The sequence below is a fragment of the Anolis carolinensis genome, chromosome 2 (genome assembly GCF_035594765.1).
Source record: "Anolis carolinensis isolate JA03-04 chromosome 2, rAnoCar3.1.pri, whole genome shotgun sequence".
Taxonomy (NCBI): domain Eukaryota; kingdom Metazoa; phylum Chordata; class Lepidosauria; order Squamata; family Dactyloidae; genus Anolis; species Anolis carolinensis.
The window spans coordinates 19625555-19643645 of NC_085842.1; the positions used below are offsets into that span (position 1 = coordinate 19625555).

Below are 18091 nucleotides of genomic sequence, written 5' to 3' on the forward strand. Positions count from 1 at the left end.
CAGCGTCCAGCCTCATCCAGTCTGGAGACCACCACAGCCAGCCTCTACTCCCCTGGGAAGTGAGGACGAGCCGATGCAGTTGGGCAACGTGCGCCCCAGGCTGGATGTTGCAGAGAAGGCCCGCCGACAGCGTTTGAACCTGTGTTGGTACTGTGGAAACGGGGGCCATTTCGCCAAGGAGTGTCCAGCAAAAAGGAAGCCCCCCACCCGTTTGGCGGTGGCGTCCTCCTTGAATGCAGAGAATACTGAGGCGGCCGAGATGAAGCCGACGGGGGAAGACAGCGACCGGGTGTAGAAGGGCTCGCCAACCCGGTCAAAAACTTCACTCAAGAGCCGCAAACGGGGGTCCTATTTCTTTTGGTGGTCACACTGTGGTCAGCAAAAAAGGGGCCCGTCATGATCCATGCCATGATAGACTCCGGAGCAACCAACAACTTCATTGATAGAGACTATGCCAACTCGTTGGGACTACAATACCATGATTTTAAGAATGCCAAGGTGGTGCAAGCCATTGATGGCCGACCCCTGAAGACAGGACCAGTAAGCCAATGGACCGAGCCCACTCGAATGTGGATAAGAGAACACATGGAAGAAATCTCCTTCTTCGTTACTGAAGTTCCCCATTTCCCCGTGATTTTGGGAATCCTCTGGCTGACACTCCATGACCCAAACATCTCGTGGTCCAACAGAGAACTCCAGTTTGCTTCAAAATACTGCCAGAACCACTGCCTAGTAGCCAAGGTCTGCCATGCCACGGACACAGAGCCCATCATCACCTTGCCTAAGAAGTATTCGGACTTCTGGGATGTTTTCAATGAGAAGGAAGCCGAGAAATTACCCCGCATAGACCCTATGACTGCACCATTGATTTGATCGAGGGGGCCCCAATTCCGCGAGGACATCTCTACTCCCTGACTGAACCAGAGCAGGAAGCTCTCAGGGAGTTTTTAGAGACAAACCTCCACAAGGGGTTTATTAGACCCTCTCAATCCCCAGCCGCTTCCCCGGTGCTGTTTGTGAAAAAGAAGTCGGAGGACCTACGCCTTTGTGTGGACTATCGGGCTCTGAATAATATCACGAAGTGAAACCGCTACCCATTGCCACTAATCCCAGACTTATTGGACCAACTTTGGGGAGCCAAAGTTTACACTAAACTAGATCTTCGTGGGGCTTATAATCTGATCCGCGTGAGAGAAGGAGATGAATGGAAAACCGCTTTCCAGACCAAATTCGGATTATTCGAAACGTTAGTTATGAATTTCGGTTTGTCAAACGCACCCGCAACATTCCAGCATTTTGTCAACGATATCTTCCAAGATTATCTGGACTGCTTTTTGGTTATATATTTGGACGATTTTTTGGTGTACTCGAAATCACAAACAGAGCACGACCAGCACGTCAGAATGGTGCTACAACGTTTGCGGGACCATGGACTATATGTCAAGTTAGAAAAATGTGCTTTTGATTTGCAAGAAGTAGACTTCCTGGGGTACCGCGTCTCGCCACTGGGGCTATCCATGGACCCGGCAAAGGTTTCGGCTGTACTAGAATGGCGGGCGCCAACCAACAAAAAGGAAGTGCAGCGCTTCTTAGGATTTGCAAACTACTACCGCAAGTTCATCCCAGATTTTGCCCTCTGGTCTGATCCAATTACCAGCAGCATCCGAGGAAAACAACCTTTCCGCTGGACAGAACAAGCTGAGAAAGGATTCCAGCAACTAAAGCGGCTATTCACGACCCAGCCAATTCTACAGCACCCCGACCCTAAGACCCCCTTTGTTGTCCAGGCGGATGCCTCTGATGTGGCGGTGGGGGCCGTGCTGATGCAACCAGTGGGAGAACATCACCCATGTGCTTATTACTCACGCCAGTTAACAGCTCCGGAGAGGAATTACACCATTTGGGAAAAGGAGCTCCTAGCCATCAAGGCAGCCTTTGAGAACTGGAGACATTGGCTAGAAGGAGCCAAATTCCCTATCGAGGTTCATACTGACCATCGGAATTTGGAGCACTTAAAAACTGCACGGAAGCTAAACCAAAGACAGCAACGCTGGGCTTTGTTCTTTGAACGTTTTGACTTCCGGATCCATTATGTGACTCCTGCCCAGACCAAGCAAGCCGATGCCCTATCACGGAAGCCAGAATATGCAGCAGGGCGTAAAGACATCCCAGAAACCCAATTGCTGCAACCCGAGAACTTTGCCACGCTCACAGTGGGAAATACCAAATCCACTTCAGTTGATCCAGCTTCGCCTAGCCCAAAATCCACATCCACAGACTCTCTTTTCACCCAGGAGATCAGGACCAGTCAACAGACAGACTCCTGGGCCCAGGAACAGATTCAACAAGGACTACGCTTCCCATTTTCACTTAAGAATGGGTTATTATGCTACAGGAACCATGTATATGTTCCTCCAGGGCCCGGGAGAGAGAAGGCTCTCAACTTGTGCCACGACAGCAAGCCTGCCGGGCATTTCGGACTGTTTAAAACCATGCATTTGATTTTGCGAGATTTTTGGTGGCCCAGGATCCGCAAGGATGTAGAGAACTATGTCACCACCTGCCCTATATGCCAGCGCTCCAAGACACGAAGGGAGAAGCCAGCAGGACTCTTGCATCCCCTTCCCACACCCTCTCGCCCATGGGAGATAATTTCGGCGGATTTTATCACAGACCTACCACCGTCCTTTGGATTCACCACGATCCTAGTGGTGGTGGACCTTTTCACCAAGATGGCCCATTTTATTCCTTGCGAAGGACTTCCTACGGCCAAGGAGACTGCGGACCTATTTCTTCAACATGTATTCCGTTTGCATGGCCTGCCCAAGAGTCTGGTCACAGACCGAGGATCTCAATTCACCTCTCGTTTTTGGAAGGCCCTACAAAAACTATTAGGCATTGACTCCCGTCTAACCTCAGCTCACCACCCTCAAACGGATGGGCAGACTGAGCGCACCAATGCCACTTTGGAACAATATCTTCGCTGTTATGTCAACTACCAACAGGACAATTGGGCCTCCCTGCTACCGCTTTCGGAGTTTGCTTTCAACAATGGTGTCCAGAATTCAACCAAAGAAGCCCCGTTCTTTGCAAACTATGGTTTTCATCCCCGTTTCTTTCCTCCCGTTGTGGAGACCTCAGAAGTCCCCGCAGCGGAGAATTGGCTACAGGAACTCACAGCAGTACAAGAACTTTTACATCAGCAACTTGATCAAGCCAAGGAGGACTACAAACGCCACGCTGACAGCCATCGCCAGCCTGGGCCCGAGATCAAGGTAGGAGACCGGGTTTGGTTGTCCACTCGTTTTTTGCCCTCCCACCGCCCTTGCCGGAAGTTAGATGCCCGCTTCATTGGTCCCTACCCAGTGGTGGCGCAACTCAACCCCGTGACTTTCAAACTCCAACTTCCTCGCTCCATGCACGTTCATCCGGTGTTCCACCGTTCCCTCCTCCTTCCAGCGGATGGTGTGTGCCCAGATGTGCACCAACCACCCCCTGTCCCTGTTTTGGTGGATGGAGAAGAAGAATTTGAGGTCCAGGACATTTTGGATTCTCGATTTCATCGCCGCCGCCTCCAGTATCTGATTGATTGGGTAGGTTTTGGACCGGAAGAACGTTCCTGGGAGGACGCTTCCACAGTCCATGCCCCCGACTTAGTTCGCCGCTTTCACTGGACCTACCCTTCCAAGCCGCGGCCCCGTGAATCTCGGGGGGCGGGCCTAAATGAGGGGGGCCTTGGGATAGGGGATAGTGTGATGCCTCATGGGCCTTGTAGTCCCGCTCCTAGTGTCACTGTGGCAGATGAGGATGAAAACATGGGGTTTTCTCCGGATCAACAACAGCCGGAATCTTTCCAGATGCCTGATGTTGATGTTCTCGCCCCAGAGCCAATTAAGACAGACCTTGAACAGCTCTCACCTCCCTTTGCTAGGAGACAGTCCTTTGCTGCAGATAGGGGAGTCAAAGAGCGGGTTCGCAGGAGTTTAAGAATTGCAGCCAAACAAGACACTGATTAGCCATGTTTCCCCTGGGAAAATCTAGGGAGTCTCACATCTGGAGAAAGCTGGGTTTCGTTTCCCGTTCTCTAGGGAAAGAGAACGCTGGACACCTGTTTGGCGGGAAAACAAGACCCAGATATAGGTGCCTGGCACGGTTGGTCCGGTGCGGAGTCAACTGAGCAGCTTCAGGAGTGAAATCGCGTTCCAGCCTTGTGTGGACTTTGCAAGTCCGCAAATCCAGTTTCCTTGCCTTGCTCATTCAAGTATTTCAAGAATTGCCTCGCTTTGCTTCTAGCCACAGATCTTGCTTCAAGAATCAAGTTTTGCCCTCGTACCTTGTTGTGGACTTTTACCTTGGACCCTGAAAGACCCTGGACGTTTCCCCACACTATTGCTTGGCAATAGTGTGTGTTTCGGTTTGGATTTAACTTTGAACTCTAATATCATTTATTGGACAAAACATTTCTGGACTATATTTGACCTCATTTGATAGGTCTGCTTCTGGACTATATTTTCTACTTGTTTTTATTACTTTTATATATTTCCTTAATAAAGATATTAGATAGTTATTGGCCTCCGTATTTGGTTCTTGGTGCTCCGTAGCCTTGGGCGTGACAATTATTTGTTTATTAATAAAGACTTTGTTATTTCATTAAAGACTCAAAAGGCCATCCTTTTCAGGGAAATCCTCAAGAACTTCTCTTTAGGCGCCCTGGCTTCCCGCTGGGCATAAAGTATACATCCTATATAAAAAGACAATAGTTACAGGCCCAGCGCGTGACAGAACACCTTTATTTCAAAGAAAAGCCTTATTATCTTTCAAATAGCAGTTTATTTGTTAACAGGATCAGCCTCTACAGAACCCACCTTATAAAAGCCCTTGCGCACCTAGGAAGGCAAGAAAGAGAAAAAGAAGGGAAAGAAAGAAGGAAAAGGAAGAAAGGAAAGAAAGAGCCAGAAAGAGAGCCTACCCAACAATGCCAGAGCCTTGCCATGGAGATATTGTAAGGTAGTCCCTCTCAGAGCTGAAGAAAGGAGGAAGCAGGCAGAGAGCAGCCCCAAGGACATCCAGAGAATGATGTGGAGATATACTACTCGTGGTATGTCCGGTGTTGACCTTTTTGGCATGATTTCCAAGGGATTGAGACAGCAAACGAGAAATATTGGATAGACCACAATTTGTGGAGTGTTTCCCCCACCAATATGGCACGTTACTCCCAGATATCAGAGGTGCAATCCCCACCGGGGAAGCTCATGCCGTGTGCTCGAGCTGGACCAAACGGCTCATGCCCAAAATCCACCAGAAAGTTCTTGTTCACGGAAAGGCCGCCCTTCACGGTGTCCACGTCCAGCTGGACCATGACCGAACCTTCCCTAGAAAAGACATAATGCAGAGCAAAAGTCAAAGTAAAGTAAAGGAAAAGAAGATGGGAAATGCTGGAAATGTGGGAAACACAAACGTGATTTTATACATATGTGGTGGGGATGTAGGAAGGTAAAAAATTTCTGGCAGGTTATTCATAAAGAAATGGAGAAAATAATTCAAAAATTTTTTTGACATAAAACCAGAGTACGTCTTATTAGGAATAATGGATTTCCAGATGGATCACAACACGAAAAAGCTCTGTACATATATGGTGACGGCTGCCAGGATATGTCTGGCAAAATTGTGGAAGACACAAGAAATTCCCTCAACAGAAAAATGGCTTCTGAGACTATTGGACATTAAAAATATGGATTTATTAACGCAAATATTATCACAGGACAATGCTCCAAGACGAGAGACAAACTGGTCCAAACTGAAGGAGTATATTCATAAAGAAAATATAAAATGTTAGTAAAATATGTTAGGAAATTACCCCAGGGCTCAAAATGTATCTGGGGAGACTGCTGACAGGGTTTCAAATGTCTTGCTGTCCAAAAGATTTGGAAGGGAAAATATGTTGTGTGGGGTATTGTATTTTTCTTTTCTTTTTCTTTAGTATATTGTTCCTTTTTTATGTTCTTTGAAATCATAATTTTTTTTTTAAAGTTGTGTGCCCTCAAATTGTTTCCGACCCATGGACACCTTATCAGCAGGCTTTCCAGGTTGGAAGTGTACAGAATGACATAATACGGAGCAAAAGTCAAAGTTGTGTGCCCTCAAGTTGTTTCCAACCCATGTGTTGCATGAGAAAACCAGCCCAGGTCCTTGGGATGTCTAGTTTACCTGGACCAGATCACCGCTCACTGAAGGCTCCTTTTTTCTCTCTCTTTTTTTCTCATGCCCCTTGGGGAAAGAGCAATTCACCACCCATGCCTTTGATGCCTGGGACCACTCACGTCTGAAGGAATCAGCATTCCCATCCTCTGTCATTTTTACATGATTTTATTAATATATGATGTTTTGTTTCTCTGGGGTCTGGAATCGCCAGGCCAGCCCCCTTAATGGGCCAGGTCATGTTCATCTCATAGAACAATAGCCTTCCTGGGTAGGACCAGAGATCCCCTCAATCATTTTATTGTTTTTCCTGTCAATAAAGAGGAATTTCCGCTGTCGCCACTCAAATCACCCATTGTAAACAGCCATGCTGGCCGTGATTGGTCAGAATTAGAGGTTTGGCTGCAGCCTAACCCAGCTTGTGTATAAAAAGGGCTATGAAACTGTATTCTGTATGCTATCTACTTTGTGAGTGAATCACTAGCTAGCTAGCATCTTATCTGCAGATAATAAAGTCTTCCTTGGCTGAAAATCACCTTCTCTCCTTGCTTGCTGGCTAATTTCAATTGGACCTGATCTGAATGCTCGCCAAAGCAGGGACTCACTCAAAATGAGCAGCTCAGGCGGATCACTTGCCTGGGTTTCTGCCAACAGGCTTCTCCCTGGTCTCACTGCCAGGGGTTGCCTCCTAAAATGGGTCCAACACATGGACACCTTATCATGAGGCTTTCCAGACTGGAAGTGTTCAGAATGACATAATACGGGGCGGAGGTCAAAGTTGTGTGCCTTCAAGTAGTTTCTGACCCATGGACACCTTATCATGAGGCTTTCCAGGCTGGATGTATACAGAAGAGGCCTTCCTTTGAGGCGGAAGGAGTGCGGCTCTCCCAAGGCCACTCTTACCTGATCAGCTTGGGGTAAAATTGCTTGTCCCAAGGAGTCAAAAGAGAGTTGGTAACATAAAGACGGGTGCCGTCCAAGCTCAGCTGCATCATTTGAGATCCTCCTTGGACCTTCTTGCCCTAAAGACAGTGAGGAATAAATAGCCCAGGATTAGGAAACATGTAAATAGGATAAAGAGACATGTAAAAAGGAATATTAAACCTTCAGGCCCTCTAAAATACAAGTTGTGAATATAATGGAGCAAATCCAAGGTACGTTTTGGATTAGGAAGACTGGATTTCTATGCAGCTTCTTCCCATTTTGATCTGTTTCCAAATCCCATCATTGACCTTACCTGGATCACAAAGGGATCGGGTTGACAGTCCAGCTCCGGATCCTCAAGGACAGTCACGGGACCCCCTTTCTGAAGGCTTCCCCCCACAAACACCTAAAGATACCAAAGAGACATGGTCAGTCGAGAACTGAAAACAGCAGGGGTGAAGAAATTGAGAGTCCCTGGGCTGGGATCCCGGTCCTCATCATCACCAGCCAGCAGCCAGAGATGATGGGACCCATCATCTGCAAACATCCTATTAGGGACGGTTGTAAGATTACCTGCCCGACCAGTTTGGGACAGTGCGGGTCAGTGATATCATATTGCCGGACATCACCATGGATCCAGTTGCTTAAGTAGAGGAACCGGTCATCCAGAGAGATGAGGATATCAAAAGTGAATCCTGGAGGAGGAGCGGGATTATTGCGTCACAAGAGACCCCAAGGACCAGTTGTTCAAACCCCTCCGGCCAGACTAGAAGACACAGTCCAAACCCTCCCAAAAGATGGCCATCCAGCCTCTGCTTCAAAACCTCCGGAAAAGGAGACGCCACCAGACTCTATGAAGTATATTCCCCTGTAGAATAGCTCTTGCAGTCAGAATGTTCTTCCTAATATTTAGGTGGAATCTATTCTTGAAAATCCAGTACTATCCTCCATATTTAATACTATAATGATAAACAGAACTTTATTTATATACTGCCCTATCTCCTCAAGGGACTCAGGGCAGTTTCCAACATAGCAAGTGTTGGAGACTAGCCCGGAGGGGAAGTAAAGGGGAGAATTCCAGGAGAGCAATAAAACCAGCCTTTTATTATTATCACAGCTGATGATAAGGCAAAACAACCATAGGTACCCACTTCAATGGGTCCGTACCATGCAAATGGCCGTCGCCACATGTGCGTAGCAAACAAAGGATTTTATATCTCGACTTATCTAAAATTGACCAATGGCTGAGGGTCTTCCTCACCTTCCACACCTACTTGGCACAAGTGATAGCGATGACCTAACTTTCTTCTCCCTTTGGAACTTCCTGGAGAAAGGCACCAGCTCACAGGAAGGGAGGGGCATGTGCACAGGCAAAGCTACATAGGCAATAGTTTAGTATTTTTCTGGCTTATGGTCCCTACACAAAGAGGCCATACAACAACTTAAAACCATTCAACAACAAAACATAATACAATAAGGAGCACAAGTACACTAAACATAAAAATCAATCAATTAACCACAGGCTTAAGAACTAATAACAAAATACTCCATCAGTGGGCAAGGATACAGGGATCAAGGGTTCAAGGTTGGGGTGACCAACTATAAGGTGCCAGGTGGGTCAAGTGCAACAGGAAGTGGATAAAGTGCTGAGTGGGGACGTAGCCGGGAGGGCCAAGGATTAGTTCTGCTCAAAGATCTGCAGGAACCACCAGGTTTTCAGATCTTTGCGGAAAGAAGACAGAGAAGGGGCTTGCCTGATCTCTCTGGGAAGGGCGTTCTAGAGCCAGGGAGCCACCACTGAGAAGGCCCTCTCCCTCGTCCCCACCGACCGCACTTGTGATGGTGGCGGGAGCGAGAGAAGAGCTTCTCCAGAAGATCTTAGAGCCCGTGCCAGTTCGTAGGGAGAGATGTGACCATGGAGATAGGCACCTTTATAAAACTACAGTTCCAAATGGCTGCTTTCTTGTTACTAACCTGGCATTTCAGGGTAGATCCATCCTGATACTTTCTTGTTTGGGATTTGGATCACTTTCTCAGCCGCCCAGCATCCGTCCTGCAGTCAAAACCAAATTGATCAGAAAAACGGACGTCCTCCTCCCAGTTTTTCTTGGAGGGAGTTTGCATCTACCTTCTCCCAAGGCTAAGAGAGGGAATGGGTTTCCATAGAAGAGAAGGGATCCGAATCTGGGTTCTTCAGGCACCAAACTATTAACCCACCCTGGCTCACCAAAACCAATCAACTTCCCCCACGGCCACCCTTTCCCCTTTTCACCTCTGTCTTAAAGAAATGGTGGATGGAACTCTCCAGTAAGCAGGCCACATAACCATGGACCGAGTTGGGGTTGTGCAAGAATCGGATCTCCAGTGGGTCTGAATCTTCACCCACATCGATCGACTGGAGGAGGCGATGGGTAGTCAAGTCCCAGACATTGAGGTGGCGGCCGTAACGCCCTGCGAACAAACGCGATCCAGGATTATTCCAAGTGAGGTCCGGCCAAAGCAGAGTGAGATTATGGCTTCCCTCAATCTGGACACTTTACTGCTTTTGAAGCAGCCTAGAACCACATGGGCTATTTTAAGTGCCGTATCAAAAGGTTGAGTTGTGCTCACCTTGTGGTTTACTAGGGACTTCATCAGATTACCCTGGGAAGTGTTCAGAAGAAGAGAGTTCAGTCGAATTCCATTTCATGATAAAAATGAGTTTCTCCCTACCTCTTAATCACACTGTTTAGTGCACTCAATTGTCTTGCATATTTTTCAATGAAGAGGTTTCCACACTGCAGACCTTTGGCACCGACTACCATCTCTCTTGGTGCTTTTTGGTACTTCAACTCCCACAATTCCCAACAACAACAACAACAATAACAACAAAACCTTATTTATATACCGGCCTAGCTCCTTTAAGGACTCAGAGCGGTTTACACATCATAAAAACAATCAATACATATACATAATACAAAATACAAGAAACCAATATAACAGCAATTAACAAACATGTTTAAAATTCCAACATTTTAAAACAATATAATATAGTAGAGTCTCACTTATCCAAGATAAACGAGCTGGCAGAACATTGGATAAGTGAAAATGTTGGATAATAAGGAGGGATTAAGAAAAAAGCCTATTAAACATAAAATTACATTATGATTTTACAAATTAAGCACCAAAACATCATGTTTTACAACAAATTGAAAGAAAAAGCAGTTCAATACACAGTAATGTTATGTAATAATTACTGTATTTACAAATTTAGCACCAAAACATTGCAACATTTACAGTAGATTCTCACTTATCCAACATAAATAGGCTGGCAGAATGTTGGATAAGCGAATATGTTGGATAATAAGGAGGGATTAAGGAAAAGCCTATTAAACATCAAATTAGGTTATGATTTTACAAATTAAGCACCAAAACATCATGGTATACAACAAATTTGACAGAAAAAGTAGTTCAATACGCAGTAATGCTATGCAGTAATTACTGTATTTACGAATTTAGCACCAAGATATCATGATGTATTGAAAACATTGACTACAAAAATGCGTTGGATAATCCAGAACGTTGGATAAGCGAGTGTTGGATAAGTGAGACTCTACTGTACTACAAAAACATCTATATATATAAAAGAGTGATGGCATCAGGGCAGCGGTCAAAACAACAAAACTACAGGCCCCCCAACCTCAAAATTTGACAACACAACCCATCATTCACGGCTCTAGGTTGATACAACAAAAAGAAAAGAAAAATAAAGTCCTAATTACAGGGAGAGGAATAATAGTTTTCATCCAATTGCTGCCAGTTTGAAGGCTAAGCTCCACCCACTTGGTTTCCTAGCAACCTACTCAGCCCAGGGGACAGGCACAGCTAGGCCTCACTTAGGCCTCTTCCACAGATTATCAGATTTTAACTGGATTATATGGCAGTGTAGACTTGAGGCCCTTCCAAACAGCTATATAACCCATTTAGAATCTTATATTATCTGCTTTGAACTGGATTATCTTGACTCCACACTGCCATATAATCCACTTCAGTGTGCATACTAAACATAAAGACAAGCATACAACAGACATTCAATACCACCACTACCTCCACAATTTCTCACCAACAACACCAGACAACGCCACAGCAACGCGTGGCCGGGCACAGCTAGTTGACTACTAAAAGGCAGACTGCGTTGGATAATACAGAACATTGGATAAGTGAACTTTGGATAAGTGAGGCTCTACTGGACCTAGTAAGCGCAATTGCAGATCGCTCCATTGAGTGGTTCTACAACGAAAGGGTGTAACTCGTATATAAAACAGGCAAGATGGCAGTATGGCCGGAATAGTACTCATATGGTAAAAATGGCATAAAGCCAAGGCAAAGTGTGACTGAAAGCAAGGAACCTAGGCCAAAATTCTACACTTCAGCCTATTGTATAGCTATCAGGTAGAACTAACAGAATAACAGGATCAAAAGAGCGGGTAAAGTACAGGAAAAGTGTCATACAATAATCAAGTGTGGTGTCTAGAATTGCAGAATAAGCACTTCCAAAAGCCAGTTTCAATCCTAGTTTCCATTTAATGGCTAAAGTGGTGCCTGAGGCTTCAGGTTGATCATTTCCAAAAACCTGTTGGAACCACCAAGTTTTCAAATCCCTATGAAAAGATGTTAATGATGGTGCTAATCTTAGCTCTTTGGGTAGGGTGTTCCAGAGGCGGGGGACCACCACCGAAAATGCCCTCTCTCTTGTCCCCACCAGCTGTATCTGGGATGGCGGTGGGATCAAGAGGAGCGCCTCACAGCAGGGAGGGAGGGAGGGAGGGAGGGAGGGAGGGGGAGAGAGAGAGAGAGAGAGAGAGAGAAGAGAAGAGAAGAGAAGAGAAGAGAAGAGAAGAGAAGAGAAGAGAAGAGAAGAGAAGAGAAGAGAAGAGAAGAGAAGAGAAGAGAAGGGATGGGAGGGAAACCCATTTGGAAGGGCAGCAGCACTGGCCCCCCAACACAGGACACAGACAAATCATGGAAGGAAGGAATAAAGGTAGCATTATGAGGTAGCTTACACCCAAACCTTCCTGCTTGGGGAGCAAAACGAAATGGTCCAAAAAGGTTTATTTTGACTCCTCCGCCAATTTCTCCTCTCACAAATTGGGTGAGCCTAACCTGAGAGCAATGAGTGCCACTTCATTAGAAATTTGGCAAAACATCTGGAGTTTTGAGAAAAATCCATTTCCTCACCTCTTCCTGATACGTTGGGGAAAATGCTGCCCTCCACGTTTAAAAGACTCAAAAACTGCCCTTGAACCAAAACAAATGTGGTGAACCCAGTGGAATACCAGATTTTAAGCATAGAACTCTGCGGAATTTAAGTTATGTGACGAAGTGGTAGAACTCCTAAATACCTTTCACAGGAACGTTCTCACCTTTTCTCAGATCTTCTGGTTTGAACCCATCGATAAAGAACTTGGGCACCCCTGCTTCAGTGCTGATGAGGACATTGTGCCGCGGCTGGAACCAGAAGTCGCTCATTTGGACAGGTCCGTCTTCCGGACACTCCCAGGTCCCTTTCACTTCCCAGGTTTCCGGGTCCAGAAGGAGAAGTCCACCTGGGACCGAGAAACAGGAACCGCTGGGGTCAGAAGGCAATGTGCTTGCAAAAAGCAGGAATGTCCACAGATATATAAACCTTCCTTGCTTAGTTTCTCCATGTATCTCACAACCTCTGAGGATGCCTGCCATAGATGTGGGCCAAATGTCAGGAGACAATCCTTCTGGAACATGGCCATACAGCCCGGAAAACATACAACAACCCTATGATCCCGGCCATGAAAGCCTTCGACAACACAGCATTAATATTGTTTTATATCCTTTCACTCTAATGATTGAGATTCAAGGCAGGTTAGCTATTAGAATGCTGGTAGGTTTAGGGTTTTTTTCTGTGGTTTCCCCCTGTTGTGGAGAACTGATTATATTCCCAAATGGGCATCTATGCCTCCAGTACCTCTTCCGTTGCCAAATGTGTCTCCAATGGCGCTGATCATAACCTCCCCACTGCCCAAGCAATGTGTGCTGTTTAATAAACTCAGGTTGGTTTTCCTGATGATTTCATGGGGTTCGATGATCTGGTGACAGGTTGGAAAGAAAGGAAAAAGGTCATTTCATCATTCCGTCTTTTTTGTTAAGATCTTGTGTTCATCTTCTATAGTACATTAGCTGTGCCCAGCCACACGTTGCTGTGGCTTCGTCCTAAGTGGGATTCCTAGGGGAATCCTGTTGGATTTGTTTGTGCGTATATGAAATGTAAATCAAGTGTTTCTGCTGTTTTGCAAGAGTGTGTGTTTCAGCAGTGAAACAGTTAACAGCAGGCCAGTTTGACTGACAGCCTGCTGTGACCTATGAGACATGATTTCCGGCCTTGGAGGTTGGAACTTCCTTCGGACTAAGGAATGTGTTTCTTATCTCTGTTGAGCTGTGTGTGCCAAGCCGAGAGGCAAAGGGAAAATGCCAGCTTCTAGCAATGGACTTTGCTGTTATGTAAATATAACTTTGTAAATATTAAATAAGTGTTTGAACTTCAGACTACAGATGTCTTTGAGTCTGTCTTTGGAGGAATTGGTGAGGGCAGAAATTCACCAATTCATCAGGGTGCTGGTCCGGAGCATGATTGATCAATGATTTTGAAGAAACCCTTCAACAGACGCACCCTGACCCCTGGCTCTGCATTCTGACAAATCCTTTGTTGGGAAGTATTAGCTGGCCCAGATTGTTTCCTGTCTGGAATTCCCCTGTTTTCAGAGTGTTGTTCTTTATTTACTGTCCTGATTTTAGAGATTATATTGTTCTGTATTATTATACCACAATATATTATATATGATATTTATAATCCTATATCATCTGCTTAGAACTTGATTAAATCATGAGGCCCCTTCTACCCAGCTGTATAAAATCCACACTGAACTGGATTATATGGCAATGTGGGCTCAAGGTAATCCAGTTCAAAGCAGATACTGTGGATTATCTGCCTTGGCATTCTGGGTTATACAGCAGTGTGGAAGGGCCTTGACTCTACACTGCCATATAATCCAGTTCAAATCTGATAATCTGTATTTTATAGGCAGTGTGGAAGAGATCTGACTGAACCCTCGCTGTCCCTTGGTGCCATTGTGGTCGGAGTGGGTTGCTAGGAGATGAAGTGGGCGGGGCCTAAAGGGGGCAGGGCCTACCCTTCTGACTGGCAGCCAGGGTTGAAAACAGCTCTTCCTCATCATCTAATTTGGACTTTATTTTTCTAGGTTTTTTTGTTTGAAAAACATAGAATGGATGACTATGTCTTTTGTGCCCAAATTTGGTGTGATTTGGTTCACTGGTTTTGTTGTTTACTCAGTCCTACAAACATACATTACATTTTTATATATATAGATCAATGCAATTTGAAACAATTTTTATTCTTTTGGCTCAATACTGTGGAATCCAGTTTTGCAAAGATTAAAGCCTACTTTGCCCACGCGTGCTGGTGCCTCAGCAAACTGCAACTCCCAGGACTCCATAGCATTGAGCCATGACAGTTACAGGGGTGTCAAACTGCACACATTCCCCAGCATAGACGCATCCTGACCTTTTCCCTGTGTGATTCCTTGACCTACTTTGCACAAGCTGGGAGCGCATAGGTCGGAGCCTGTGTCCACCACGTAAATGCGTCCGGAGCGTAGACATGGTAGGACAAGGCGGTTGCGCTCAATGCTCGTGTCCCCGAAGGATCTGCTGGAGGCATTCCAGCCTGAGTGATGGAGTTCATCATCCAGGTAAGGCATGCGCAAGCGGTGAATGACCTGTCGGGAAGACATGGAGGGCATAGTGTTTGAAAACCAGGCGGGGAAAGGTCAGAAAAGGACCAAAGACTCACTGGGAAATCTTGCCTGCTAAATATATGGACAGGAACGATGTAGGCTTAGATTTTTGGATGTATTTCATTTGGGATGGTGGCCAGGTGCTCTATGGCAATGCCAATCCTATGAAAGAAATCATTTCTCACCCAACCCAGCATTATTAAGCACATAAATAAGCGTTTCTCAGCCTGGGGGTTGGACCCCTGAGGAGGTTGTTCTCTGGATGTAGGTGAACTATAACTCCAAAATTCAAGGTCAATGCCCATCAAACCCTTCCAGTATTTTCTGTTGGTCACGGGAGTTCTGTGTGTCAAGTTTGGTCCAATTCAATTGTTAGTGGAGTTTGGTATGCGCTTTGATTGTAGGTGAACTATAAATCCCAGCAACTACAACTCCCAAATGACAAAATCAATCCCCCCCAACCCCACCAGTATTCAAATGTGGGTGTATCGGGTATTTGTGTCAAATGTGGTCCAGTGAATGAAAATATATCCTGCATATCAGATATTTACATTACAATTCATAACAGTAGCAAAATGATAGCAATGAAGATAATTTTATGGTTGGGGGTCACCACAATATGAGGAACTGTATGAAGGGTTTGCAGCATTAGGAAGGTTGAGAACCACTAACATAAATGGACCTTGGGTGGACAACTCTTGTCGAATCAGGAAGAAAGGACTTTGCTCATTGTCTCTGAATTAATTTGTGCCTAAACTTTTTCTGAGATCTGCGTCTTGTCATTCTTGGCATGCTAGGGCTTCAAGTGGGCAGCCCTGCCTTTCTGCTGCCTTCAGAATATCTGGGAAATGTAGTTTAGGGCAGAGCCTTTTGAATTCTCAGGTAAAGGGGTCCTCGCCTGCTAATATATTAGGAAAAGCAAGGAATGAAGGAAAGAAAAGAGAGGAAAGAATCACAAAGACAGCCTGTCTAAAGAGAATTGCGAGATTCTGGCCATGGAAATATTGTGAGATATCCCTTCCCAGAGCTGGAGAAGGGAGAAGGCAATGTCAGGTCTATAGGCTAGTTGGCTATAAAATGGAATTTACCTGGCAATAATGTGGTGATTCCGGATCCACGTCCACCGTGGCCAAATAGTCAGGTTGCCGGGACTCAGTTCCGGTTAACGAACACTGTATGTATATCAGCTTTTCTCTGGGACCTGTGGAAACAAAGTCTAGTATCGGGATCTTCAAGACAAGGGTGTATTTTGTTGGATACGAGGAGGTGGAACCTGGGCCTGGGTAGGAAATATCATCCCGACTTACCTTTCATGGCATCCAATGGGGAAGCGTAGCCTGGTCCATGGTATGAACCACGTCTCCCTGCACATTTGGGGAAAAAACAAAAGATCGAGATCTGGTTTATTGACATCGAAAGGAAATACTTGGATCCAAGAAGCACCTGGATCATAGGAGTTATGATGGAGGACCTGGAACATGTCTAGAGAGGACACGTTTTGTCAGACATGGATAATAATAATACAGTAATAATAATAATAATACAGAGCCCCGGTGGCGAAGTGTGTTAAAGCGCTGAGCTGCTGAGCTTGCAGACCGAAAGGTCCCAGGTTCAAATCCCGGGAGCAGAGTGAGCGCCCGCTGTTAGCTCCAGCTTCTGCCAACCTAGCAGTTCAAAAACATGCAAATGTGAGTAGATCAATAGGTCAGGCGGGAAGGTAACAGCACTCCATGCAGTCATGCCGGCCACATGACCTTGGAGGTGTCTACGGACAATGCTGGCTCTTCGGCTTAGAAATGGAGATGAGCACCAACCCGCAGAGTCAGACATGACTGGACTTAACGTCAGGGGAAAACCTTTACCTTTACCTTTACTACTACTACTACTACTACTAATAATAATAATAATAATAATAACAACAACAACAACTTTATTCTTGTATCCCGCCACCATCTCCCCGAAGGGACTCGGGGCATCTCACAACAGGGACAAGCCCAGCATAAGAATATAACTTTATAAAAACAATGGTTCAAAACAGTAAATAAATGAAATCTTGACTGAATTCCTCTTCTGTTACATACCGTGTTTCCCCGGAAATAGGACAGTGTTTTTGCTCCCAAAGATGCGCTAGGTCTTATTTTCAGAGGATGTCTTATTTTTCCATGAAGAAAAATTCACATTTATTGTTGAACAAAAAAAATGAACATTTATTATATACTGTGCAGCAGTTGTCATCACAAACCAGCATGACCAGACAAACTGTAAATCCTATCAAGAATTTCTTATTACTACCAATATTTCCATGGACAACACTCTATGGTAAGTAAATTTACTGATCCTGCATGCTCTGGTGTTCTGTTTGGCAGGCATTCTTCGAAACAAAACCTTTGCTAGGTCTTACTTTCGGGGGAGGCCTTATATTTAACATTTCAGCAAAACCTCTACTAGGTCTTATTTTCTGGGGATGTCTTATTTTAGGGGAAACAGGGTAGTCTAGGGATCTATCGCTGTGCTCTTCTTGGGGATAATAAATGCCACAAATAGAGACAGCTGGACGATTTACCTTTATTCGGGTTCCTCTGGTCTGGATGTTTTACATCCGACGCTTTGGTCTGGATCTTCGACATCTCCTTTGCAACCTCAATTTGTCTGACCGGGAGAAGTGTCTCTCCACTCCCTAAAGAAATTTATATACATGCAGAGGATATCTCTCCATCTTTATAGGCAACGCACCCAAACAGTAAGAAAGAAAGAAAGCTTCTTTGTTGGAAAAAAAAAACTCATTAAGGAAACGTCTGACTCTGGGTGGGAAAAACAGGGAGTAATTTCAATGTGGTTTCTTTTATTGTTTTATTGCTTCATTAAATTGATTTCGGGGAGCATAACCATCCCTTCCCTTCAGGCAAACCCCTTGTTTTTATGTGTTTGCACTCGACTGATTCAATAGGGAAGAAAAGCGCACTGCAGCAACTTTGGTCCATGCAGTACAACCTGTCCATGTGTATATAAGCAGAAGCCAACAACTTGCTGGATAGAGGGTGGAAGAAACCAATGTTAAACTATAGAGAAACCAAAAAAAAAAAGATACAGGAAATATTTATTTTGAAACATATATATACAGTAGAGTCTCACTTATCCAACAT

The 18091-nt window shown here is 45.2% G+C and overlaps 1 protein-coding gene across 1 annotated transcript; it reads right to left on the reverse strand.

The window, feature by feature from the left end:
* Nucleotides 1-4776: 4776 nt before the first annotated feature.
* On the reverse strand, nucleotides 4777-16421 carry LOC100560351 (methanethiol oxidase). Its single transcript, XM_008121640.3, has 11 exons — nucleotides 16256-16421; nucleotides 16037-16149; nucleotides 14745-14930; nucleotides 13103-13223; nucleotides 12525-12707; nucleotides 9395-9573; nucleotides 9097-9175; nucleotides 7696-7817; nucleotides 7436-7528; nucleotides 7102-7220; nucleotides 4777-5372 (listed from the first exon to the last, which is right to left on the reverse strand). The coding sequence occupies exons 1-11, from the start codon at nucleotides 16398-16400 to the stop codon at nucleotides 5210-5212; spliced, it is 1503 nt and encodes a 500-aa protein (XP_008119847.3). The 5' UTR covers nucleotides 16401-16421; the 3' UTR covers nucleotides 4777-5209.
* Between the last annotated feature and the right edge of the window lie 1670 nt (nucleotides 16422-18091).

Bases quoted from the DNA above. Each gene is read 5' to 3' on its own strand.
- LOC100560351 (XM_008121640.3), bottom strand. From the start codon at position 16,400: ATGATCCAGGTGCTTCTTGGATCCAAGTATTTCCTTTCGATGTCAATA. The intron at 14,931-16,036 runs GTAAATTCCATT...TCTTCCCGACAG, and splicing joins AATCACCACATTATTGCCAG to GTCATTCACCGCTTGCGCAT. The intron at 13,224-14,744 runs GTAGGTCAAGGA...ACCTGTCACCAG, and splicing joins GCGCTCCCAGCTTGTGCAAA to ATCATCGAACCCCATGAAAT.